Source organism: Oncorhynchus clarkii, chromosome 10, assembly GCF_045791955.1.
Source record: "Oncorhynchus clarkii lewisi isolate Uvic-CL-2024 chromosome 10, UVic_Ocla_1.0, whole genome shotgun sequence".
NCBI lineage: Eukaryota > Metazoa > Chordata > Actinopteri > Salmoniformes > Salmonidae > Oncorhynchus > Oncorhynchus clarkii.
This window is the reverse complement of record NC_092156.1, coordinates 46704911-46732216: the sequence shown is the minus strand read 5'-3', so window position 1 is coordinate 46732216 and position 27306 is coordinate 46704911. Positions and strand designations below refer to the sequence as shown.

The following is a 27306-nucleotide window of genomic DNA, read 5'->3' as shown; positions in this document are numbered from 1 at the left end:
TTGCCAAAACAAGCTCCTGCAATATTTTTTTTTTGGAGTGGAGGACAGAGAAGTTTGAACAAACAGTTTGTTAACTTTTCGTGACATACTTCATAACAGGCAACAAATCACTATCCTTATCCACAAGACTGAGCAGCGCTCGACGTTAGTGTACGAGACCCTTTAAAGTGGTTAGTCATTCCTGTAGACTTGCGTGTTGTCTGCTTGGTCTCGACATAGTGAGATAAGAATTCATGAACGCCTCCCCCCCCCAAAAAATCTATGAACATGAATCTGTGAATGAGGAAAAATGACAATTTGAGCAATGGCTACATAACTGCATGACATTTTAATAATGATGTAAATATGTATTCCTATCATGGTGCTTCTTCTTCTTCTACACTACAGGCATTACATAGGTTTCACACAACACACTACAGTCACCTCTTAGAAAATGATGTCAAACAGAGCAAAATGGAAAGTTTGCATATTTAGGCATTTTATGACCCTCAAGTTTCACAGCTATTTATCTTGTATTGGTGTAGTGTGTTCTGTTCTGTTCAACACTCTGCTTTACTTTTCTCTAGATGGGAGTGCTCAGAGGAATTGCAAGTTGGGTGTGACCTTAAGTCCTAGGTAGGTCTGATGGTGGAGTGGGGAGAGGGGGGGGGGGGGGGGGGGGGGGGGGGGGGGTGGAAGTCCTGAGACGCTGTGCGGCCCTTTACTCTGGCCACGGGGACAAAATGGACAGGTGAGGAAGAGGCGGCATGGGGGTCATGGGAGAAAGTCTCTTTGTATTGAGCCACCATCACTGATGGCAGACTAACTGCTACTGTACACTGACAAGTGGCATTTCCTCTTCAGAATCACAGATAAGCCAGGACGTTGGAGGCTTACCCTGTTGGGACAAGGAGGGGGCCATTAGACAAGCCTTACCCTATTGGGACAAGGAGGGGGCCATTAGACAAGCCTTACCTTGTTGGGTCAAGGAGGGGGCCATTAGACAAGCCTTACCCTGTTGGGACAAAGTGGGGGCCATTAGACAAGCCTTACCTTGTTGGGACAAAGTGGGGGCCATTAGACAAGCCTTACCCTGTTGGGACAAGGAGGGGCCATGAAGTAAAACCTTACCCTGTTGGGACAAGGATGGCTGGGGTGGGGTGGTTGAGGTTAGGTGAGGCAGCTGTAAACACACATCAAGCAACAACATGCAGAACTCTCTACCCAACAGAACTCTCTACCCAACAGCAGCACAACCCTGGAACCCAGGTTGGGCCTCACTGTGCATCAGCAGCTTTCCTCTACTGATTCCGCTTGCTTTGGTGCCCAATAGAGCAATGAGTTGGTACAACACACACACACACACACACATGCCCACACACACTCCTTCACTCAGAGAGCAAAAAGGACCTGTGTTGCATTTATCAGATTTTCTATTGGATGCCAAAAATGATAAACCCTATAGGCAAATGATATTAATGTAAACATACACCTTATGATTAAGTGGTTTATATTGCATGATGTGGAAGGGGAGGAGTAATGTTCAAATGGGGCTAGACTCCCAGAAAGAAAAAAAAAGCCAAAAGAGAAAATGTGTATAAAAAAAATGATGTCCATATAAGAAAAGGCTACAAAAACCTCCACTGGCCCTCTGGCATCGGCATACAGCAACAATTCTCCACTGGCCCTCTGGCATCGGCACACAGCAACAATTCTCCACTGGCCTTCTGGCATCCAGCATAAACCTCAACTGGCCCTCTGGCATCGGCACACAGCAAAAATCTCCACTGGCCCTCTGGCATCGGCACACAGCAAAAATCTCCACTGGCCCTCTGGCATCGGCACACAGCAAAAATCTCCACTGGCCCTCTGGCATCGGCACACATCAAAAATCTCCACTGGCCCTCTGGCATCGGCACACAGCAAAAGGCACCACAATATTACTCTATTTTTTAAGTAGTGAAAAAATTGGCACGTGTTTTTATGCTGTAAATCAAAATGTACATATAAATAGAGTTTTCCCTATAAAAAAAGTCTTTGCTGTTAACTAGTAGACAACTTTTGCTAAAATGAAAATAAATATTTCATTTGTTTAGAATATCTGTCAGTTATATAAAATAAAAATATTTCTTATAGGTGCAGGTTTATAGTATATAGATTTTTTGTTGGTAGGTCGACTTCGTTCTTTAGTGGGGTGCATTGTCCGGTTTGGACCGCGAGTGCGTCTGTCTGGTCTGTACGTTCCCGCGTGCACCGTGCCGCCCCGTAGAGTGCGACTGAGAAGTCCGACTGTCGGCTGGCCTGTAGATGGTGGAGGGCTCCGCGTTCATATTCTGCATACTGAGGAAGGGCGTGCTCTCGCCCTCTTCCTCCTCCGACTCGCTGTCCGTCAGACAGCTGCGAGAGCCATAGTCCCGTGATGCCTCGTATCCTCGCGGCGCTACGTGGCCGTTCAGCCTGGACCTCCGCAAGCGCCGACCCCCTCCACCACCAGGCCCACTTCTCTTTGGTTGCTCTCGGGAGGACAGGTACTCCTGCGTGGTCTCGTAGTCTTCTTCCTCAGCCAGCCGGTAGGGGCTGGAGGGCAGGCTGCCCGTGCTGTCGTTCAGGTAGGTGCGGCGCTGCTGCCGGTAGGGCTCCTGGCGCTGGACATCGTGCAGGGGCACCTGGTAGCGCCGCAGCAGAAGCTGGTCATCTTCCAGAGGGTAGCGGGTGTGGGCGGCTGGCGGCAGGGACATGGCCTGGCTGGTGTTGGGGGAGGTGATCTGGAAGATAGGCACCTGCGGGGGCAGTGAGTAATGGAAGTCCACTGGAGAGAGGCGGGCCGGCGTCGTCAAGGCCGACACATACCTGTGGTGAGGGTGAAGATGGGAGTGGGGAGGAGAAGGGTGGGGAGAGGAGAGAGAGGACCAGGCCAAACAGCAGCAGCTGAGTTAGATGTCATGTCTAACAGAGTGACGTGGGACAGGGACCCACCATCCACAAACAGCAGTAAGAGACGTTGAGTTATTGAGCAGAGGTTTGTCAGTTGTGTGTGGATGGTGTTTGTGACATCCTTGTTTGTCTGTTCATTCAGTCAGTTTGCTATATCTTTGTTATGTTAATAAATGTGTTCATCTTATCGGTTAATGTGACATTTAACCAGTGTTGGGGAAGGTACTCTGAAAATCTAGTTAACCGAGCTACCAATTACTTCACACTAGAAGAAGTTATGACACACTACAGCTACCCTTAAGAAACATATAGTTAACTTAACTAAATCAAATCAAATGTTGCCAAATAAGCGGAATACAACAGGTGTAGTAGACCTTCCGGTGGAATGCTTACTTACAAGCCCTTAACCAATAATGTCGTTCAAGAAATAGAGTTAAGAAAATATTTAGTAAATATACTAAAGTTTAAAAAATAATGAAAAATCGGTTCAATCAAAAAGTAACGCAAGAAATAATGAGGCTTTATACAGGGGGTCAATGTGTGTGATTAGTCTACGTCATTTGTAAAGGGACTACGCAATAGATAACAATACTTCGAGTTACTTTGAAAAAGTAGGTCACTACATCCAAACTACTTTGTGAAAAATGATCGGACGTCAATCTAAAATGTTATATACTACAAATTGCAAGACAGACTAGCCTCCATGTAGTTCAACCCTGCCTTTAGCCCGAGGGAGGGTTATACCTAGGAAAAACATCAGTGTGTGTGTGTTGCGCTGGGTTTTCAGGTGCTTTAATATTTAGATTGTACAATGTGTTGAACTAGTGTCCCTCTCCCCCAGTACAGTCCCTCTTCCTTCATATGCCCTATGGCACTGGGGGAAAAACACAGTACACACTTTAGGAAAAAGCATCTGAAAGATCCAATGGCAAATCTAAAATAAAGTGAATCACTGTTCCACTGTAATCTTGTTGGAAATATTAGCATTGTTCAAGTCAAACGTTAATGTTAGCCTACTGTATCTATTGGATGAGCGCACTCTCACCAACTTAAAAACACTCGAAAACTAACATCTTAACATCGTAATTGAAACAAAATGAGTGGTCATTCGTTTCCAGCTGAAATGAGTAAATAGAAACAAAAGTTCTGTAAACTTCTCTAAGCCCCTGGAAACGATGAAGATGTGTCCCTACAATAACACCGGCGCTCGATCTTTAGGCATACGGCAACCCAGGGCGGAGGTCACGGTAGAGTTGACAACCACAGCCACACCAGAGACCTGCTAAGCTAGAGCTCCACCCCAGAGATCAGATCTGTTGTTCTGCCCTCCGTGTCTTAATGAAGTCCTTACGGTATTCAGCCTCCTGTTTTGCTGCCATACAGAGTTAGGGGAGTACAGTGCAGAACAGTGGGCTTGACACAGCAGATTCTTCACAAGAAAGCTGCCTGTGGGATATCTCTCCTTTCGACCGGCTTTGACACGCAAAACACTTCACACCTTAATACAGGAAAATACAACTGGATATAACTTAATTGTTGTATACCTACAATATCCTTTATCAGAACAAGACACAAGAACAGTAGCAATGTTGTGACCCGTCTGTCCTACAGTAGGCCTATCTCATCATGTCTGCCTGCCTATGATATAGTATTTGCCATTGACACTTTCAAAGTGCCCTTGCTGGCCTCTAGGGGCTGATAGAGAGCCAGCTGTAAAACGAGGCCTCCTATGGTGGGCACTAGAAAATGCCCCGGTGCCATAACCACAGAGATGGGCCGTGTTCCCTTCCCACCTGTCGCTGTGTGGAGAGTCCCCCAGCGAGTCGAACGAGTCTCCGTACTGCAATCCCGGCCGGTGGGGCACAGTAAAGCCACAGTGTGCGGCACGCCTGGCCCGGGCCTCCATGCACGCAGGACTGTTGCATTTACTGGTCCCCACGGAGGACGACATCATGCCCGGCGAGTCCGAGAGGACACTGTCAGTCCGCTCCAGGCTCCACGTCCGCTCCTCGTGTCTGAAACGAGAGAGGACCAAAACATAGGGCTGAACCGGAGTATAGTCCAGTGTGCGCCAGTGTGAGTCATTTTCCTGTGTGCACGAATGTGCATGTCAAAACATTTAGCTTGTGGATGTTGAGTGACGGGTTACCTGTGAGTGGAGGAGCGTGCATGGGTATAGGAGTTGTGAGATCTGGAAGACGCGTGGCTGCCGGGGAAAGAAGCCACTGTTCCGTGCCGTATGACACGCTCCGTTGCAGGAACATTCTTTGAGATGTACTAAAAACACACAGAGGGGAAAGGGTTTGGAGAGATGGCATGAAATTGTGTAACTTTACGCACATTACTACCACAAAGACTGTCTTGACAGATGCGAAGCTCTGTTGGTTGACCACGTGGGTATGTTCTGGAAGGGGAGGCTTAGTTACTGAAGGCAGTGTACACATGGTCCACTATAGGAAAGTACCATTTCGGATCCCATGGTACAAAAACTCCACAAACAAACATTTAAATCAAAAATCAACTTACCCATCCATCAAAACCAGTAACCAGTCAGCCAGTAAAATAATCAATGAATGTGTGACTCACATCTACCATGGGTATCTCCTCAGGGCCAGGTCCTGGGTGATTGGGTCCATTCGCTAGGTTCCGGTTGGGGTGATCTGCACACATGTTCTGCCGCAGGTGATTGTGCATCTTCTTCCTCTGTTTCCTGTGGAAGAGAATACCCCCAGTCACTCACATAGGCCCTGGCATAGACTGTTATCTCCGCTCCAGGTCTATCTAACACAACTAAACCCATTGAATACTGCCCTGGGTTGACTTACTTGGTTTTGCAGTAGGCCACTACACACACGATTCCCACCACCAACAGAGCCACGCAGATACCCGTGATTGTCAGGACTCTTTTCTGATAGAGCTCCTCCGCCTCTGTGGACACAGGCACAGGCACGCAGGCACGCAAAGTACAAGGGGGGGGGGAAGAGAACAAAACAACATCAGCCCCTTGAAGTGGAAGGTGTTAACCCCATTTGTATCCCATCACACCAGATCCTGATCCCACATCCCCTGCTCCTGTCTCCACAGGTTCTACACTCCCACACTAACCGATACCGCAGATGCTGCTCTCCCTCTGCACATGTATCAAAGCGGCAGACTTACTGTACCGACTGTTGTGAACGTTCGGAAACATGAGCTCGCTGACAGTCCAACTCCAGCCCCTTATTATAATGGCTAATGCACAAAAGCCAGTTAAAAGCTAGTAAATATGAATTGTTATTACAGGAATTAATTGTGGTTTCAACATCCTTTACCAAACAAGAAGCCTGGGGTGTTTGGTAGAAATGTAGTCGAAGTGTTTGACATTTAGACGGCTGACATTAACTGGGGAATTTGTTACGACGTTCTCTAGAGATGTGGATGATCGACATTCAATTTACATGAAATGTATTTTAATTGCTGTAGCATATCCGTGCTGCGCAAATGCAGTGAGAATTGTTGGGCTGGGTTTACTGTCACTCATGTCACTGTTCTAGAGGCATCGCTCTAATGGAGGTCTGCTCAAAACAGGTTGAAAACAGAAAAGCTGTCCCAAATCTGCCACTCTGATTGTAAGACTGCCTCATTCATCCAAGACATCCCGTCTGACTGGAAGCCCATCAGATCAACACAGCTAGACAGAGGCCGCTCAACCTCTCACTGCCCGCTCTGCAAGACCATTTTACACAGAGGCACTCAAACAAGCAGAATCGCAGGTAAGGGGACCCTACAGGCTTTGAACATGCTCTACATTCAATGCTATAAATATAACACAAATGAACTATAAAAAAATATGTATACTATTTTTGAAACTATTTTTGAAACTATTATTACATGTCGTTTGACGTGTCGTTTTTTTATGATCAACTAAAAATAAACTAAAAACACATTTTCAACCGCTTTCCTTTCCCGTAGAAGTGCTCCTGTGAGGAGAGGAGAACGTGGCTTAACCAGGGGAGAGTGGAGGGGAAGAAGGAGCAGGCCAGGGGGAAATACTGATGGTAGTAGTGGGCCTATGATGAATAATGTCATAAAAATGAATTGTATTTGTACAGCTCCCACCCATCGGAGGTTGCCTCTCTCTCACCCACTCCCTTCATTCACCGGGCAGCATGGGCAATTTTACATCAATCAGCCTGTCGCTGCAACTCTGTTTTCTGCCACTATAAATAAATCACCAAGGCTAGTATTTATTTATAGTGGAGAAGAGCAATAGGTCAACCATATTGGTTGTTATCTAGTGATAAAGAATTTTCAAAAGTGAGAAGAAACATTCTCGGAGCCTCAGACAAATGTACCTGATTGTAGTTTCAAAATTGTATTTTTTATATTTTTTTACAGTGAGGTCTCATTAGAAAATATAAAACTCCAGCATCACGGGCAATTCCTCGGGAAAGGAGGTACTGAAAGAACAGACTATTTCTGTACGCTCTAAACAAGGTATGACATGCTCATACCACAGTAACTTCACTCGAAAGAGTCCAGTCACACAAAGCATTCTACTGGTGCAGACAATTCTCCGCCATAGTAAAGAAATGGATGGGTGCAGGTAGGACAGAGCAGGTCGACTTGCAAAAACTCTATAGTGAGGTTTCAAATGAGAGGAGGTTAGAGGTTAGAGGTGAAGTGTTGAGGGGAGGAGGAGAATGACACAGTTAAGATGGGCAGCGTGGATGTTGGGGGAGGGAGGGAGGGAGGGTGGGGGGGTAGTCAACTGTAAACCTGGCATAGCATGCTAACGGGGGGCGGGGGGGCGGGGGCAGAGCAGAGGTAGAGGGGAGAACATGAAAGCAAATCCTGAAGGCCTTTGGTTGAGAGAGGAGGTGTCCTATTTGCAGCACTCATTCCTGAGCTCCTGTCTGTGTCTCAGGGATGTGGCGAGGGACTCTGGTGTCGGCTAATACAAGTTGGAACATGGTACAGTTCCTGCTTTATAATGGGTGGATCATTAAAACATGTACCATCACTATCAATTAAAAGTACAGTACGGGAAGTACTGAACAGTGTGTGTGCGTCTGTAAGAGAGAATGAAAGAGAGCGAGAGAGATGGAGGGAGAGTGGGAAAGAGAGAGAGAGAGAGGGAGGTGTATTAGTTTGTGTGTGTGTGTGTGTGTGTGTTTCTGTGCCTAAGGAGGGCTGAGGGGTTATACAACTCTTCCAGAGTAATGCAATTCAATTCACACTAGTGTTAACACTAGCCAGGGTGTGTGCCAACAGAATCACACGAAACTACGCACTCGCACTGTTTATTCTGTCGTAAACAGCGGGCATCAACCCTGGAGAGAAGATTCCAGAGGGAGTCAAGACTCTAGTAGGACACTACTTCTCCCTGAGTGGAGGATGGATGGAGGGGGAATCTAGTCTACTCCATAAAGGGAGGATCCATGAATCAAGCAGGCTTCCATATTGATTTCGACCTGCTCTACAGGTCTATAGTCCCTTAAAACCAGTTCATCAAGAAGAACTGCTACATGCTCTCCTGTCAGATTGTTTACATGGTCGAATGTACTGTGCATGTGGTGATGAGGGCTGCAGATTAGGACACCCTGTGGTAATGTTAGAGGGAGATTCGGCTCCACGGGGCAGCCCAGTGAGTTAAGGTTATGGTTGATTGACAGATTGGTTAATCAATCAATGGGACCATTTACTTTATAGAGTCCAGAGGGAATGGAAGCAATGTCAAACAGAACGGAAGGAGATCAAATACACAGCTCTAGTCAAGCTGGGAATTCAAATGAAGGATTGTTCCATACCCATAAATTCAATCCCAAGATGCTCTGCCATTGCAGAAAGTTGACAGTTGGGAAAACGACAACAACAACAAAAAGAAGGAACAAAAAAAAGAAAGAAAGAAGAAGAGACCAGTTTAGGAGAGACGCCTTCCAACATAGATAAACAACAGATATATCCAGTATGTGCACTGAGCAACAGGACTGACGGGACAGTCGGAGACATGGATGGTGAGTCAACAGTTACAGTGGCGGGATGGAGCTGGACAACCATCAAGATAAGACGACCAAAACATCCAAACAAGCGCCACACACAGACACAAGACAACAACAAGCAGTTAGTCAATCTAGACTATGGCATGCAAAACCAGACATCCGCTGCCAGAACGGCTGCATGGGATCTCTGGGCCAAACCGTTAAGGGTAGATTAAGACACAGCGCACTACTTAGCTAATGAAACATTATATTACCGCTACAAATGGGCCTCTGGTACAAGAACATAGTTTTAAAAGTATAGATTAGACGTCCAGTTAGTGGATTAGAATGTATCGTCCTGACTACAAGGGATGTTAGACGTTACACAGTCCAATGTTACGGTTCCGTTCAGCACAGGCAACTCCATTCAGGGAGGATTTGATAAGACGTGACATGTTAACAGAAACACCTTACCTGTTTGCAATTGGAATACAACATCAGATCAATTCACTCCGTAGTCCTGCATTAGAACCGCGTGGTGGTGAGGGAGGGGCTGACCGCTAGACAATAAGGGCATGTACTGTAGGAGACGTGGAACCTGCGACTGCACTCAGAGGGATACATGTCAATTTGAAGACAGAGTCCGTCTCAGCAATCCGTCACTCAACCTCATCTAAGGACCAGCATTTTGATACTATTGACTAAGTGAAGATGATGCTTCACCTCATCCGCACAAAATTAAGTAACCCAGTCAGATTGAGGGGGGGGGGGGTTATATTGCATGGGAAATCAAGGCCATGGGGCGAAGTGGAGAAGGGCTGCCTCCACCATTCAAGCTTCTGAGCCCATACAGTACATCTGAAATCTCACTCGCTCTACACAGGTCGCGGCAAATCCCTGCTGTTGTCATGACAACGTGCTCTTGGGTAAGCCCCGGCCCTGCTGAGTGGCTGAGGCGGTCCAGCTTTCTGTACAGGAGTCAACGAGATCTCTGGGGTAGGGGAGACACCCTGATAGGAGAAGGGAAGGGAACTCATACGTGGGATGGATGAGGTTTGGGAAGTGAGTGTGGAGGGGTGGAGAGGATTCTGTCTGCTTCTATATAGTTCTGTTTAGGCCTCAACTAACTTCACAGCATGATAAGGATTACATTGCTAGCCCAGAAATGCTGAAGAGGCTGATTGTATATGACTGTGGCTCTACAGTCTCCTCCATTATTCTACACTGTTTAGGGTAATCGCACGAGTATCGATACAATCATTCGAAATGGGAGAATCCTGTTCTAGCAGGTCAAGTTAACTGTTTGGAAAATGTAGCTAACAAGCAAATTCTTAGGTTACGAGATGCATTTCTTCTCTGGCTGACTAGTAAAGTACATTTCGGATGTACAACGGTTTTGATACAGTGCTGTCACTGGAGTAGTCCTGACCTCGATTGTCTGTGTGCACACTTGGAACATGTTCAGAGGAAATTGTTGCCCAGAAATGACCTCTCCAGTGTGCTTTCTGTATCCAGTGACGTGTCAGATCTCGCACTGGGAGAGGTGAAGAAAGGGTTTGAGCGCCACCCCTTCCAACCTGCCTTTTCACTCATTCACTTTATTATTAAGTGGAGCCTTAAGCTTGTTCCCAATGCTACTCTTGTGTACACGCAAAGTCCTCTCTGAAAAGGGATCACGCATGGCTGGGAACCTTTTGGGGGAAATTTCGACAGATCCGATTAAGATAAATGGTTTATGTACTAATTAATTAATTTACATCCCTGGTTGGTGCCCGACGTCAATGAAACATTTGGTCTGATGCCTTTACAGTATTTTAAAATTGTGGATATCTTAAATGGAAGAGGTTTGAAAGCGTCACCCACACATCCTTTCTTGGGTCATCTCAGCATGTTATTCGAGGGGACAAAAAGGCTTTGCTCAGGTTGTCTAGAGTTGTCAATGAATACACTTCTTGAAAAGAGAGGCAATTGTGTTCATCTCAGTTCCGGTAAGGTTAAACATAACATTACAGTAAGATAGATGTAGCTGTAGAGTGAGAGAGCTCCCGCACACTGCCTTCTGCTCTGGGCTAGCACTTCAGTACAGTTGAATACAGTACCAGGCTGTAATGCATGGACTCCGGTAAAGGTCTGAAGGCACTGACATGACATATGGTATACGTTTTGCAACTGAACAGTGTACATGAGTAGACTGTCTCTTTAGCTAACGTTCCACTCCTTTTCACTGCCAAAGAGACTGGCCTTTCGGGCAATCTCAACGTTCAATAGATGGATTAGGTGACAACTTCCCGAAAACAATGCACACGCTTCAAAATGGGTGAGTTGGCGTGATTCAGGATGGCCAGATTGCTAGCGACACTGACAAGAATCTGCCAGGTTGGGAATCGTAAGCGACTTGTTTCAGCTCGTTTCATCTTGTTCTTGATACCAGGTCTTGTTTTGAGGTGTTTTGACGGATTTGATGTCTATGCTAATATGGCTAAAATTCACTCGCTAGCGCACCAACAGCTGTAACGATGTATTTGAGAGACAACAAGTGCTCATTTTGCACATTTATGTACGTTTTCAATAAACATTGGAGACTAAATATAGTTTGCATGTTGTCAACATTCTAATTCGACCCACCCAGTTTTCCCCCATAGTTGCGCACGCGTTGCTAAACTACCAACCCATCTGAATGCACTTGAATTTACGGCAGAGTTGCTCATTGGTTGTTGGAAAAACCACCATTAATTTTAGAAACACTTGATGAGGGCTGTGTTTCGTGTAGGCTTACCCTGGCGTGAGATTTTGATAACCGTGTAAATCTCTCTAGGACAAGGTGACTTTTATCAATATATTCACTTGCATTTACCCCCTCCAAAATAAAATTCTAATTAGCTGCTAATGTGGCTATCATAAAGAACTACAAATGCCATGATGATCTGGACAAGACTGCCTAATGGAGACAAAAGGTAAGAATCTCTGGATTAACTGTTTAATGCTAGCTAAATTTAGTAATGACTAAATTGGCTACATTTCTTTAAATTGACAACTCTGTGAACTGTCCTGTACAAGTTTAAAATGGGACACAATATCTTTTAGCAAAGGTGTCAGCTAGAGATGACGTGCAGAAGCTGGCAGGGATTTGTAGTCTTGCATTATGTCTACATTGATGCTAACTAGCATTTTCAAAATCAGAGTAAATAGAGCCGACTATATTGATAAAAGTCACCATTGTCTGAGAGAGATTTACACGGTTATCAAAACGCCACGCCAGGGTGAGCCTCCATAAAACACAGACCTTTTCTTGAAGCGTTTCTAAAATTCCCTATGGGGGAAAAATGGGGGAAAAACGACTGGAACCATTTCCCTGTTTGACCGCTAGGTTTTATGGGTATTATGACACCTCCACTGTGGGGCTCTGTGATGCTTACAGATATGCACAGCAGACAACTACAATATTGCAATAGTATAAATCATTTGCCATGACATGACATTGGAGACAGGCCCAATGTTTAATCGTATACTGTGTACTTTTGTAATTGCATATCGTAAAATTTCCCCCTTTGTTCATGCGAAACTAGAAGAACCCTACGTGACATTTGAGGAGCTACAAGGAGGCAGACACAGATTTATGTTTTGTTCATGTAAATCTCTTTTGGATACATAAACTGCCCTTTAAAACAAGTACTTGTGGATAAATACTAGTTAACCACATTAGGAGTCATGTTGACGTGCAAACACTGGGGAACATAGCAAAATTGAGTTGGGGCAGAAAGGCATGATGTATGTACACGTAGTGTGTGGACATACATCAGAGCCAATGGCTTCGAGGCATGACCTGCCGAGCTCAAGTTCTCCACATGCCTCTCTCTAATCTGGGTGTAATTGGGAGGTTGATGGACATGCTTGCGGGGGTTGCCAACGTGGAGTGCCGGTACAGGGTTTAAGTCTGAAGCCCCGGGCCACTAGTTCTATTCTATACCGCACTGTAATTACAGAGCAGGAACTCAGAGCTGAGGAGGACCTCTGTGAGAGCAGGCAGCCAGGGTCTGTTGTTTTACTGTGTGGATGGCATTCTGCTGCTACTAAACCTTGGGACTTGTTCATACAATAACAGTGACGAGTATTGCAGGGAAAGCTAAGGGAGTGTGTGTGGGTGGGGGACACACACACACACACACAACTGAGAACGGCATTCTCCATACATGACCTGATCCATGATGTGACTAGTAAAAGGCAGGTGTCGTCATTGTAAACTGCGTGTGCATTTTATCCCTACCAGCACGTTCCGTATAAAGTGATGCAATGCCCACATGCTTACTTTGCTTATTCTATTCCCATGGGATTTAGAGATGGTACATGGACGGATAGCCTTAACAATAACAAATTGGCAAAGGATACAAAGACATTTGAATAATGACCAGTTAACGTCGTCAGGCAATTTGCATTACAATTAGCAATGTCCGTAGGCTAGACCAGGTGTCCTCAGTCTAATGCTTAACAGCCATGTCACCCTGACATTCATGTTGGACAACAAACGCAATAGAAATCGGGCTCCTTCTGTCCCGCGGAGCAGCACTAACATTATCACAAACGGCTGTTTGATTCGATATCATACAAGCGCCATTGTCACGTTGTTAGGGAGGGTTTTGATGTTGCATCGTGTGTTGTGTCATTAGACTAAGCTGGCATGCAGTCGACTCGTAGCAGGGTTTTCAAATAGCTGGGGGTACACTCGGCAATCCAACTCCGCTCGGGCTCATTCCAGCGGAGCACATGCCAATTACTGTACATATCAACGTCAAGGACATTCAGTACCAAGTCACATGCAGACGTCCAGTGTGTGCGTCGCTATGCTAATTCTCTCCAATGCAGCAATTTGTTCTAAAATTAGAACAGCAACAACTTAACGGTGTTGGTCTGAGGGGAGCGTCGCCACGGGACAAGGTAGTTGAATTGGATGAGTCAACAGACACAGATGGTAGAATAACGACTATGAAGGGCAACACAACACGGCGCCCCATGCCACATGTCAACGTGCAGGACAGACAGGACAGACAAGACAAGACAGGACAGAAGAGGAAATGGACATACGGTAGAAACTGGCCATAACGTAGTTTTGACAGCGGTCGCCAGTAAAGTCATTCGGACACCTGATGGAAGGAAACAAAACCACAAAAAGAGAGGGAGGAGGAAGGGAGGAGGGAGTGAAAGAGAGAGAGAGTATGGGTGGGGGTGGAGGGGGGGGGGGTATCGAGAGGAGAGGATATGCACAAGAGACGGGGAGGAGATGAAGGGAGAACGAGAGAGAGCGAGAGAGAGAGACAAAGAAAGAGAGAAGCAGAAAAACACAGAGTTAGAACCGCAGCAACACCAGGGACAGAAGAAGCAGAGCGATCCCACTGGTGACACCACTGTGCCGCACACCACCCACGGCTTTGGTTGACCTGAGAGGGAGGAGGAGGAGGAGGAGGAGGGAAGGAAGGAAGGGAGGGGACTATAGAGGTAACCCGGTGACAACCGTGGCTCTGTTCTCAGCTGTGGGTGTCATGTGAACATACTTCTGTAAGGATTGGGCATGCGCAATCGTAACGGCTCAGTCTGCAAGCACCGCGGGCCGAAGTATCCATCCGGACATCTGGGGGAAGGAGGAGGAGAGGTACAACGTAATATGGAAAACACAGCAGTGAACTCAGCAGTGAACTGTATACACGTTACTGGTGAAGACCCGATAGAGGTTATATTACAATATGCAATATTATGGTGGGGCAGAAACGTTCTTCTACCTGCGTCCGACTGCTTCAGTGTGCTAGACATTACAAAAACATTGCTAGGTTTTTGGTTTACTTGCTTAGTAAATTAATTGGGTTAGCAATCACTGTCGCTCGGCAAGGGTGGAATGTCTCTTGCTGAACAGAAGACGGTTGACCAGAAGGGCGTCTCAGACAGGCTTTAACTGACAGGTCAGAGGGCATGGAAACAATGTTGCCCTGATGGAGAGTGCCAGAGGGGTGGGCCTACATGATTTGATAGATTTTATTATAGGGTCATGGTTTTCAGGTTGCCCAGCTCACCTGGGCTTATAAGACACTATTTGCTGTAGCAAAATAAAATAATAATCACTATAAATGCACACACTCACATACACACACACACACACACACACACACACACACACACACACACACACACATACACACACATACACACACACACACACACATAAAATAAACATACATGTATATGGCAGTGAAAAACAATTGTGGAAACAAACCAAAAAAACGTCAAGTTTACAACGTACATGTGTTGTAGTAGCTACTATCTTGTCTCATCGCTACAACTCCCGTACGGGCTCGGGAGAGACGAAGGTTGAATGTCATGCGTCCTCGGAGAGACGAAGGCTGAATGTCATGCGTCCTCCGATACACAACCCAACCAGCCGTACTGCTTCTTAACACAGCGCGCATCCAACCCGGAAGCCAGCCGCACCAATGTGTCAGAGGCTACACCGTGCACCTGGCAACCTTGGCTAGCGCGCACTGCGCCCGGCCCGCCACAGGAGTCGCAGGTGCGCGGTGAGACAAGGAGATCCCTACCGACCAATCCCTCCCTAACCCGGACGACGCTAGGCCAATTGTGCGTCGCCCCACAGACCTCCCGGTCGCGGCCGGTTACGACAGAGCCTGGGCGCGAACCCAGGGGACTCTGATGGCACAGCTGGCGCTGCAGTACAGCGCCCTTAACCACTGTGCCACCCGGGAGGCAGCCCTCCATCTTTTGACTTGGGTCACGTGTAGAAGAGCAATCAGTCTGTTACATATTTTGAACTTTACTAAGAAAAACATTTTTTTTTTAAAAGCAGGAGGCTCCACCATCCTCCGCACTCCTCCTTACAGCAACCGCATATATTGGCCATGACATTCCTTCCAATTTCTACCCGCCTGGTTCGGGGGAGTGCATTTAATTGGGTCAAGACAGTTGACTCACAGAGTTACAGTGTCACGTCTCATGTTGGAAAGATCTGTTGAGTTTGCTCTCGACTCACCACAATCATATTTCTGGGGACACCTGTCCACTTAATCAAAACGCCGCAGCGGCCCCTCTCGCGATCATTCTATTCTTCTCCGTTTGTCTCCTCTGCCTCCCTCATCAAATCAGGATGTGCAGTTCATTGAGCAGTGCCAGCATTTCACACTCTCTCCCCACCAACGGAGCCGCCAATCCAATAGAGGCAATTCCTCATGATTTAGGAGATTTATAAAATGCCTCCCAGGAGTATTATGCTATTCCATGCCAAATTACCCATGCTGAGTGATATGTTAACCTGGGGAACACACAACAAAGGCTTCTGGAGAAATGACAAAGAACAATGCTCTGTCACGGTAAAATCAACAAATGTTAAAATTTGTCCTCATAAAAGAACACACTGATAGAGCACATATTGTAACAAATCAATATCGGTTTGAGTGTTTAAAAAGGATGAAATATCTTCTGTCAACATAAACCAAGCAAGCCCATACACATAGCCGACTAGCATTTAGGCAAAACAAACCCCTTAGACTAAAAGACACAGTATTGAACCCAGAGGCAGTTAGCAGTCAGCTATCTGAAGAGTGTTCTCCTTAGCGAGTCCCGTATCCTTCATGAAGAATAATGGCCTGTTGAGTCTTCCATGTACAGTACCTCCAACCTATAGTGCAGAGCTCAACAGAGCTTGTGTACTCTATCCTGATTCATGCCATTCACTGTTCATGTCTGTGTTTTTTTGTCCCCGAACTTGCAGGAATCCTTAAATCGAGCAGACATTGCTGATGTGGCCGATATTGTGTATTATGAAACCCGGCGCTACAGGTCAGGGAAATAATTACCCTCAGGGTCATTCGTTAAACTTTTCTTTCCCGCTAAAGAACTTTATACTTCAAAGTGAAGGGCATAAAAACAGGGCCAGCTGTCGGCTGGACTTGTTCAGATGGTGAGTAATACCCGCTGAAGCCTGGCCTATATTGAAGGAGATGGCTTTGGGGGCAACAATTCCCCGCGGGCCTCCCCTGCATTATTCAACTTTTCTGGACCCGTGCCTCGACCGGGAGTCAGTTAGCTGCAGCAATTGAATTATTGCTCCCTCCAATTTGTACACAGCTTATTGAATGGCTGTTGCAGCCACGCAGCACTGCTTGCCGAACAGTGTTCCTGAGGCCAGCTGAACACACACACAGTGGCTGGCCAGTGGACCTCCGCGCCACTCTCCACCGTAGACCCAACGTGGAAGCATATGTGATATTTACATAAATGGACCAACGCTCACTATAATAGGATAACGTAATTATACGTAATAACGTAATTATAGAGATGTAGAACACAACAACCCCCCCCCCCCACACACACTCTTTCCCTGGCACAAGCTGTGATATTGACGCAAACTGTTACTACGCAGGATGACCGCGCCGTAAAAATTCACCTGTTCTGAGACTGCCGCGAAGACGACGCCCAGTGTGCAAAAGGCATGTACTCCGTGTACATTCTTGCATACAGCTGCTGCACACCTACACATGTCAAAGGCAAATCAACATGCTCACACTAGCATATAGCTAGTACATCCGGTACACACGCAAATCAGAATCTGATCCCGAGAAAAAGGTCAATCAGCTCCCCGTGGCCACTTCCACAATCAAGAGAAAAACATTTATCTTCCAAAAACAAAAAATGTCCTTAGCGCACTTGATTTAAAACCAGTGTTGTACATCTGACCCTCTTTTCAAAAGGTCTTGTGATGTAAGCAACGATCCTATTTAGCTCGCTAGAGGCCTCCGACTGGCGTAAATATTTGTTCCTTACCAGTGAATCATGACATTTATAAAAAAGGCCTTTTCATGTGCGAGGCTCCTGCACGCCAAACGTGGGCTGAGAACGACGAGCAGACCACAATCTAGCCTCCTTATCAGCAACCAAAGTATACATGAAAGAGGCACAAACCCTTACAATAGACATCTGCACATACTGGCAATGCCTTCCTGTAATCCTCAGCTATGCCGGGCCTCCTGTAAGAGAGAGGGGGCTGGAAGGTGGATGGGGAGGGGGGGGGGGGGGGATAAAGGGAGATTACAACCATACGAAGGGGATAGAGAAAAGGCCTCTGCTAAGAGAGGGTTAGAAAATCACTTGACATGACCGGAGTCTTGATCCTGCAATCGATCTGTCATTACAAGAGCATAAGGAGACAGCGGCTGAAAAACAGAAAAGACAACTGTCCAAGTAGAATTCAAAATGTTGCCATTTGACGAGTTCAGAAATAGCGGCGAGGACTCACTTGCAAGAGAGCTGATTGATACCATGTATAAAGTAACAGTCGCCGCCGTTCACGCAGTAATCCTTCTCGGTGTCGTTGCATCTTCTGGCGTGGCCCGAGCCTGGCGATAGTGTGGTGGTTACTGTCCAGGAAGAAAGAGCGACATGTTAGCAACACAGACATGAGAGTACTATAGGCAGTTAGAGCTCTGTTACTGGAGTAGAGTACAATGTATATTCTGTCATCTAAATAATACTTGAAACTAAGACGGCTCCATTCGGGGGACTTAGGTAGAAGAGTAGAAACACAGTGCGGAACATGCTACAATATACACTAGCAGTCAAAGGTTTTTTCCAAGGGTTTTTTCTGTATTTGGACTATTTTCTACATTGTAGAATAATATTGAAGACATAAACTATGAAATAACACACATGGATTCATGAGGTAACAAAAAACAAAACAAGTGTTAAACAAATCAAATAAATACAATTTTTGATTCTTCAAAATAGCCACCCTTTGCCTTCATGACAGCTTCGCACACTCTTGTCATTCTCTCAACCAGCTTCATGAGGAATCCAACAGACTTGAAAGAGTTCCCACATATGCTGAGCACTTGTTGGCTGCTTTCTCTTCACTCTGGGGCCCAACTCATCCCAAACCATCTCAATTGGGTTGAGGTTGGGTGATTGTGGAGGCCAGGTCTAGCCATTACACAGCCTGGAGGTCTGTTTTGGGTCATTGTCCTGTTGAAAAACAAATGATAGTGGGACTAAGAGCAAACCAGATGGGATGGCATATTGCTGCAGAATGCGGTTGTAGCCATGCTGGTTAAGTGTGCAATGAATTATAAATAAATCAGTGTCACCAGCAAAGCACCCCCACACAGTCACACCTCCTCCTCCATGCTTCACTGTGGGAACCACAGATGCAGAGATCATATGTTCACATACACAGAGTATCACAAAAACACAGTGGTTGGAACCAAAAATGTCAAATTTGGATTCACAGATTTCCACCAGTCTAATGTCCATTGTGTTTTTTGGCCCAAGCAAGTCTCTTCTTCTTATTGGTGTCCTTTAGTAGTGGTTTCTTTTCAGCAATTCGACCATGAAGGCCTGATTTACGCAGTCTCCTCTGAACAGTTGATGTCGAGATGTGTCTGTTACTTGAACTCTGTGAAGAATTTATTTGGGCTCTAATCTGAAGTGTAGTTAACTCTAATGAACTTGTCCTCTGCAGCAGAGGTAACTCTGGGTCTTCCTTTCCTAGGGCGGTCCTCATGAGAGCCAATTTCATCATAGCGCTTGATGGTTTTTACAACTGCACTTGAAGAAACTTTCAAAGTTCTTGACATTTTCCAGATTGACTGACCTTCATGTCTTAAAGTAATGATCGACTGTTGTTTCTCTTTGCTTATTTGAGCTGTTCTTGCCATAATATGGACTTGGTCTTTTACCAAATAGTGCTATCTTCTGTATACCATCCCTACCTTGTCACAACACAATTGATTGGCTCAAACACATTAGGAAGAAAATAAATCCCCAAAATGTACTTTTAACAAGGCACACCTGTTAGAATCTAAATGCATTCCAGGTGACTACCTCATGAACCTGGTTGAGAGAATGCCAAGAGCGCGTAAAGCCGTCATCAAAGCAAAGGGTGGCTACTTTGAAGAATCTCAAATATAAAATACATGTATTTGTTTAACACTTTTGGTTACTGCACAAATCTATGGGTTATTTCATAGTTTTGATGTCTTCACTATTATTCTACAATGTAGAAAATAGTTTTTTTTTAAAATCAAATAAAGAAATACCCTTGAATGAGTAAGTGTGTCCAAACTTTTGTCTGGTACTGTATATACTTGTACTGTATGCAATGAAGGCAGCGCATAGAGACAGGTGCAGGAACTTTCCACTCCAGATGGCGTGGTCAACCAGTTGCTCTTTTGTGATTTTATACACAGCACAAGACATAAAACACTCACTTCTCAATCAATCACTCATCCTCCACATAAAACGGTCACATATTTCCTTCCAAGAATTACATTGTGTCTCTCAGTAGTGTTGACACGGACTCAAGACGCTCTCTGTGCAAAGATAAATATTTCCCCCTGAAGAGCGTAGGAGTCCCTGTTTATCCCTTGATTCAGATCTCTGGAATGAAATGGCCTAAATGTCATGCCGACTAATCCTCCACTGTTATGTAAATAGTGCTAAGAGGTTTTGGGATGAGGCCTGAGGAGTGGCAGGACTGGGCAAGGAGAAGAGGGAGAAGAGGGAGGACTCTTCTGTCAAACGTTGGGATTGTGCCTCTGTACACTGAATAGATTTCAACCCGCACCTTGCTGGGGTGTGACAACATGTTTGTGTTTGCCAAATTGGAGGTTGATTGACAAATACATACTTGTGAATGTGTAGCCTACTTCCGTACATACAGTATTGTTATGATATGGGGGGGCACGGTTAGTGTTCAGACCTAGACAAACACACCATCCAGGTAACACGTCCACACTCCATTCCCCCAGGGGGCAGCAGCAACTTTGTCCGGGTGCTGAGCCTGGTTGATAAGCACATCAGGTGATCGTCAGTCAGCGTCCCAGCTGGCAAGTCATGAGGCTGCTGGTTTTGTTTAGTTTGTTTTTGAGTTTTTAGTTTGGCCATGCCTTTGTCATTTTTCCTTTTTTTGTACAAATTTATGTTTCATCACCATCTGAACAAATAATAATCCACTTGGACTGGCCGACCAAGAGGTTTAAGCTCGGTAAGCCCTTTAACTCGGTAAGTTGCTGTCTCCTGGGCATATGTGCATCCAACCCCTGTACAAAGCGAGTGCAACAATATCCGTAGGCTAGAAACGGGTTTTTGTAAAACAGTACATTGGTATACTTGCAATACTAACTCAATTCACTTATCAAAAGACCTACCCAAATTAAATTCCTGCTTGCAGTAACTTGATACGTAGTAAATTCAGTTGGTGCTGTGGTGGCCATGGTGAAAACAATATTACACAACACACGCACCAGGCACGCATGCATGCATGCACGAACAAACACACACACACACACGCACAAAACACTGCTGCATCACCTTTCATCACAGTGTTGTCCACACGTTGACCTCATTCATTCCAGCTATTGATTTCAATTATCACTATTGGCATACATAGAGGGATACATAGGTAGAGGATGAGAAAGAAAGACGGAGAGAAAGACATTGCTGCCAACTTGACCTGTGATTGGTGTGATCAGCGTGTGATGAACAAGGCCGTTGCACATCTGTGGTCAACTAAACATCCATTTGAACTTAGCCCTGAATACGTTGCACATGTTCTGTTGGATAGCACATGTAACCTATTCTAAAGCAAAAAGACACATATTTGCAGGAACTGTTTTCAATAAATGGGGGGGATCTGCCAACTCAACAGGAATGCTTTTTCTCCGAAAGTGCACAAAGCTTTGCAAATACGTTCTCAGAAAGTGCACAAAGCATTGCAGAAACCTGTTGCAGCAAATCAATCAGTAACAGATTCTGCAAAGGACAAATTGTACCTGTAGCCAGCCCCCCGGCCCCTCAACTCTCCAGTTAACTCACTCACTATCCATTGCATGACATGGCAGGGAATCGGAAGAAAACATCCTAGAACAAAAGCTCTGTACACTTTGCTAATAATAGTGTTCTCACAGCTCGCTCAATTCATACATGGAGAGGCGCCCGTTGGCCCAGGTCCAGCTGTAGCAGAGCGTGTATAGTGCTGTCTGTCAGAGGAGCGAAGGTGCTCCCACCGTGCCAGGAAGGAGAGAGTTTACAGTACCCAGGCTCTACTACTTGTTTATCTGTGAGGGGAACTAATGACGTGGGTTAACCACTGCATATTAAACTTAACTGTCGCAAGTGGGCGAAAGCACTTCTCTTAAAAGACAGCTTTGTTTTTTTAAATCACTCTCTCACACGCTCCCTCGTCTGTTTTATCAAATTATTCTCTTATTTCCTTGTCGACTTAAAGGCCCAGTGCAGTCAAAAGCTTCATTTGTCCTGTGTTTTATACATGCATTTCCACACTATGAGTTTGGAATAATACTGTGAGATTGTGAAAATTATGTTAATGCCCGTTTAGTGTAAGAGCTGTTGGAAAAGACTGCCAGAAATTTCAGCTTGTTTGGCTACGTGGGTTTTTTTAGAGTTTAAAAATACCAATAACAAAGAGTTTCCCCTCCTTTCTGATAGTTGTCAGGTTACACATCCCTCCAATTAGGAGCCTCTCTCAGAGTACTCCCAGACAGTCCTAGCAAAATTGAGAAATTGCATTTAGCTAAGAAGCTTTTTATTATTTTACCATTTTAATTGAAAACAAAGGTACTTCAACTGTTTTCCAGAAATGAATTGATATGGACATAAAGATGGCTGAATTACACCTTAGACTCTTCTGAGAGAGGATCTGAAATGTGTAATCGCGATTTACGAGAAAACGTTTATTCGGACAAATAACTTACTGTTTTGTATGGTTGTGCTGTTCGGGGAAGTGACTATAATGAATCAGACAGCGTGTGCATTTTGCACCGTACTGTGTCTGTGGAATAAATTCAGCGTCTGACTGAATTAGTGTAGAACACCAAATATGTCCTTGCCTACCTGTGATGATCAATGTAGACAGTTGAGTAATACTTCCTCACTTTAATACTTAACACTTTACTCTAATACTGTTAACGTCATCCAGGAGCGCTCCATTCTTCATTACAAACCCTTCTACAGACGACTAAACACCAATGGGATGTTTTATTAGTCGCAATGTTGGGTTATTAGATTGTAGGCGATTTAAGTGCCTTTGATAATCGGTGAAGGAAGAGAGCTAATTTCGCAAAAGCATGGAGAAAAAAAAAGTAGACCTTTTCAGGTCTTGAAAATCTATGTCAAGTAGATTTAAGTTAAAACTGGAACTTGGGGGGCCTCCCGGGTGGCGCAGTGGTTAAGAGCCACCAGAGACTCTGGGTTCGCGCCCAGGCTCTGTCGTAACCGGCCGCGACCGGGAGGTCCGTGGGGCGACGCACAATTGGCGTCGTCCGGGTTAGGGAGGGTTTGGCCGGTGGGGATATCCTTGTCTCATCGCTCACCAGCGACTCCTGTGGCGGGCTGGGTGCAGTGGGCGCTAACCAAGGATGCCAGGTGCACGGTGTTTCCTCCGACACATTGGTGCGCCTGGCTTCCGGGTTGGATGCGCGCTGTGTTAAGAAGCAGTACGGCTTGGTTGGGTTGTGTATCGGAGGACGCATGACTTTCGACCTTCGTCTCTCCCGAACCCGTACGGGAGTTGTAGCGATGAGACAAGATAGTAGCTACTAACAATTGGATACCACGAAATTGGGGAGAAAAAGTACATTTAAAAAACTAAGGAATATTCAATGTCGTCTTGGTAAGCAACTCCAGTTGAGATTTATCCTTGTGTTTTAGGTTGTTGTCCTGCTGAAATGCATCTCCCAGTGTCTGGTGGAAAGCAGACTGAACAAGGTTTTTGAACGATTTTGCCTGTGCTTAGCTCCATTCCGTTTATTTTTATCCTACAAATCTCCCTAGTCCTTGCCGAAGACAAGCATACCCATAACTTGAAAATATGAAGAGTGGTGCTAAGTGATGTGTTGTGTTTGCCTTAAACATAACGCTTTATATTCTTTGCAATTTTTAATTTGCAGTTTTACTTTAGTGCTTTGTTGCAAACAGGATGCATGTTTTTTGAATATTTTTTATTCTGTACAGGCGTCCTTTTCACTTTGTCATTTAAGTTAGTATTGTGGAGCGACTACAATGTTGTTGATCCATCCTCAGAGTTTAATAGCTGTGACGGGAGAAAACAAAGTGTTTTAAAGCCACTATTGGCCCCATGGTGAAATCCCTAAGCGGTTTCCTTCCTGTACGGCAACTGAGTTATGCATCTTTGTAGTGACTGGGTGGATTGATACACCATTCATGCTCAAAGGGATATTCAATGTCGGTTATTTGTTGTGTACCCATCTACCAATAGGTGCCCTTCCTTGTGAAGCATTGGAAAACCTCCCAGGTTTTTGTGGTTGAAAATGTGTTTGAAATGCACTACTCTATTGAGGGACCTTACAGATAATTGTATGTGTGGGGTACAGAGATGAGGTAGTCCATCAATCATATTTAACATTATTATTGCACACAGAGTGAGTCCATGCAACTTATTTTGTGACTTGTTAAACACATTTTTACTCCTGAACATATTTATGCTTTCCATAACAAAGGGTTTGAATACTTATTGACTCAAGACATTTCAGCTTTTCATTTGTTATTAATAAAAAAAAACATAATTCCACTTTAACATTATAGGGTGTGTAGGCCAGTGACCCCCCCCCCCCCCAAAAAAAAAATCTAAATGTAATATATTTTAAATTTAGGCTGTAACACAACAAAATTTGGAAAAAGTCAAGGGGTGTGAATACTTTCTGAAGGCACTGTATTGTTTATAGAGTATATCAACATGTCTGACAATATCATCATTTTGGGGATTTTAAATCGATTGATCTTGCAATTCAGCTATTCAATACAACCATTCAGTACCTTCAGGGAAAAGGAACCGGAATCAATACTAAATCTGGGTGTTATTTTAGAAAAATGCTCAAGGTGCCTTCAGGTCTCTGAAACCTCTGATGGTTATACCTCAGTAACAGTATGGTGAGGCTGAGGCCAGGTCTGTTCTGTTCTGACCGCTACAGACAACCTGCCAGTGGTGCAGGGTTGAATATTGTACCAACCCACTATCCATACAACCAGAATTCTGACACGTTTTCCTGAGCTTGTCGACTGTACTGTGAATACCTGCTGAAGCAGCATGGTATTCACAGCGGCCTGTCTGAGGGAATGTTGAGCTCAGACAGCTCAGCGCACAGAGAAAACCAACTGCTTCTCACACATCTAAATAAAGTAGCATTCTCTTCAATGCCAACTGATGATCAAGACAGGGATAAAGTGGACCACACTATTTTCCAACAAAACACAAGGAAATGGGGGGGGGAACAATTCTCATTACCTAAGAAAGTTTGGATTGTAAGATATTCTCCCCTCTCTCTCTTTGCCTCTTGCGTGCTGTCGTCTTTATAGCAGAAGACACTGACAGTGCTTTTATGTGCATTTATCCCCAGGAGGCAGTCCAGGAATGGGGCTGCTATAAATGGGTGACAAATGAGACGCTTCATCCTGATCACAGCGTCTAGTGCAGGCGTATTCGACTCTTACCCTACGAGGTCCGGAGCCCGCTGTTTTCTGTTTCTACCTGATCATTAATTAAACGCACCTGATGTCCCAGGACTAAATCAGTCCCTGATTAGAGGGGAACAATGAACACATGCAGTGGAACTGGCTTCCAGGTCCAGAGTTGAGTTTGAGGGGTCTAGGAGATAGAAATAGGGAGCGTTCCCTCTCTGTACAGCATGCCCATATTGTTGGGTCAGTATCTCCTGTCTCACAGAACCATGGCTGGGTCAGAATGGTGTCCACTGGCCTTGGAGCCCGTGGCGGTTTACCAAGTCAGGGAGCAACTCCATTCTCATGTGGCTGGTTTCTCATGTTCCGTAGCCATGTGGCTGAGTAAGTCAACCCCATGACCACGTTAGTTCTCCCTTCAGCAGAGGAACATCCTGGTCCTGATCCTCCAACTCCAAGTAAAGGTCAGTTCCCCTGTCTAAGACTGGGTTCGATGATGTGCTCTCATTCCCGTATGGTTATAGGTCAGTTTACCTGGTCTATTAACCTCAGGTTTCTTCTTCCCCAGTCGTGTGCCGGCTGGATTTTCCACAGTGTTAGCTCGAGCCCAGTGGTTTGGCCAACAGGCTTCACCACGGAGTTTGATGAATCCTTCATGGCCAGAGAACTGAAGAAGAAAAAAAGACTGGGGGTGCAAGAGGGGCCATCTGGAAACCTTCATAAACACGTCTGTCTTTCCGCGCTCTCCATAGGGTTCTAAAGAAAGGCCGTAAAAATGAAAGGAGAGGTCCCTGTTCCGCTGCGTTTTGTTCTTCTCTTCTTCTCTCTTCCCGGAGGCTATCCCTGTTCTGCACCTCTCAACACTCAACCATTGGGAGTAATTACAGTATATTCAAGTACATCAACAGGGTCCTCATCACTAGGGCCACACAGAGTCAGTGGAGGAATCTGAATTTTACCAACCCAGAAATTGTCTTGTGTAAAAAATAAAAAATGAATACTGTATGGAAATGATTCCCAAATGCAAATACTGCTGTAAAGCAAGAATCAATACTAAGATGCAGACAATAACTGTAATTAAATATTTTCAGCAGCAGATTCCATAAGGCTCTGGTCATTACTCTTCTCCGTGAAAAGCATGAAGTAATTCAGTTATGTTTCGGGGAAGAGAGCTATTAAAGACGGAATAAGCAGCTAAGGACAAACATGTTTCTACCTCTGAACGCAGCATAGCGAGACAACCAAAATCCTTAAAACACTAGGAAAGACTTGAGATGTCTAGTTTAGGTGGGACCCAGGTCAGATTATAGAAGTCACCAGTAGTCATCATAGCCTGCATCTTAACTGGAATGAACCAAGTCCAGGTCGTGGGAAAGAACATGGTTGGTAAGAGAAAAAGGTCCAAAAGTGCAAGCCCCAAGCGTCAACTGACAAATGTATCTCCAAAAACCCTGACATATTTTACAGCTAGTCAAGTCTATATACCAGCAGCAGAGTAGAACGCCCTACATAAACCCCCTCCTCAGTCCTGGCTGGGAATTTCAGACATGTCTCTTGTTACAGCTGGGACTGGGATCTCTTATCACTTTGCTAGGGGTCAATTTATACTGCATGCATTCTTCCCGCATCGGTGTGGTTTCCATTATGTGTAACATCCCGGTTTTCTTTCCCCAGAGGGATACGAGCAGTCTCTCCATTTCAGTCCTCACTGTGCATGGGTACATTTATTACGGGAAGATAAACAAATACATAATATGGTAGCTGCTGATAACAAAAAAAACACAAAAAAAAAGAGTAGTTCACAAGATCCTTTTGGTAGCAATAGTTCTCTTGTGAAACCGGGGTGCCCTGTGGTGCATCTCAATGATAATATGACTGGTGACGCGTGTGTTTGGGTACATGGGTAAGGTTGAGGGACAGGAGATGAGCTGCATCTTCTTTGTCTTAA

At 45.2% G+C, this 27306-nt stretch overlaps 1 protein-coding gene across 3 annotated transcripts in view; it reads right to left on the bottom strand.

The window, feature by feature from the left end:
* Nucleotides 1-309: 309 nt before the first annotated feature.
* LOC139418640 (pro-neuregulin-2, membrane-bound isoform-like) overlaps nucleotides 310-27306 on the bottom strand; it is a 106358-nt gene continuing 79361 nt past the window's right edge. For 2 of the 3 annotated variants that reach the window (XM_071168253.1, XM_071168252.1), the window contains exons 4-11: nucleotides 18166-18286; nucleotides 13953-14011; nucleotides 8703-8726; nucleotides 5739-5841; nucleotides 5500-5623; nucleotides 5063-5190; nucleotides 4707-4928; nucleotides 310-2829 (exon numbers count right to left, since the gene is read on the bottom strand). In XM_071168253.1, the coding sequence (XP_071024354.1) occupies nucleotides 2166-2829; nucleotides 4707-4928; nucleotides 5063-5190; nucleotides 5500-5623; nucleotides 5739-5841; nucleotides 8703-8726; nucleotides 13953-14011; nucleotides 18166-18286 (1445 nt within the window). In that variant the 3' untranslated portion in view covers nucleotides 310-2165. Of the gene's footprint in view, nucleotides 2830-4706; nucleotides 4929-5062; nucleotides 5191-5499; nucleotides 5624-5738; nucleotides 5842-8702; nucleotides 8727-13952; nucleotides 14012-14419; nucleotides 14497-18165; nucleotides 18287-27306 lie in introns of all 3 variants that reach the window. The other variant, XM_071168254.1, reaches the window with a different exon arrangement.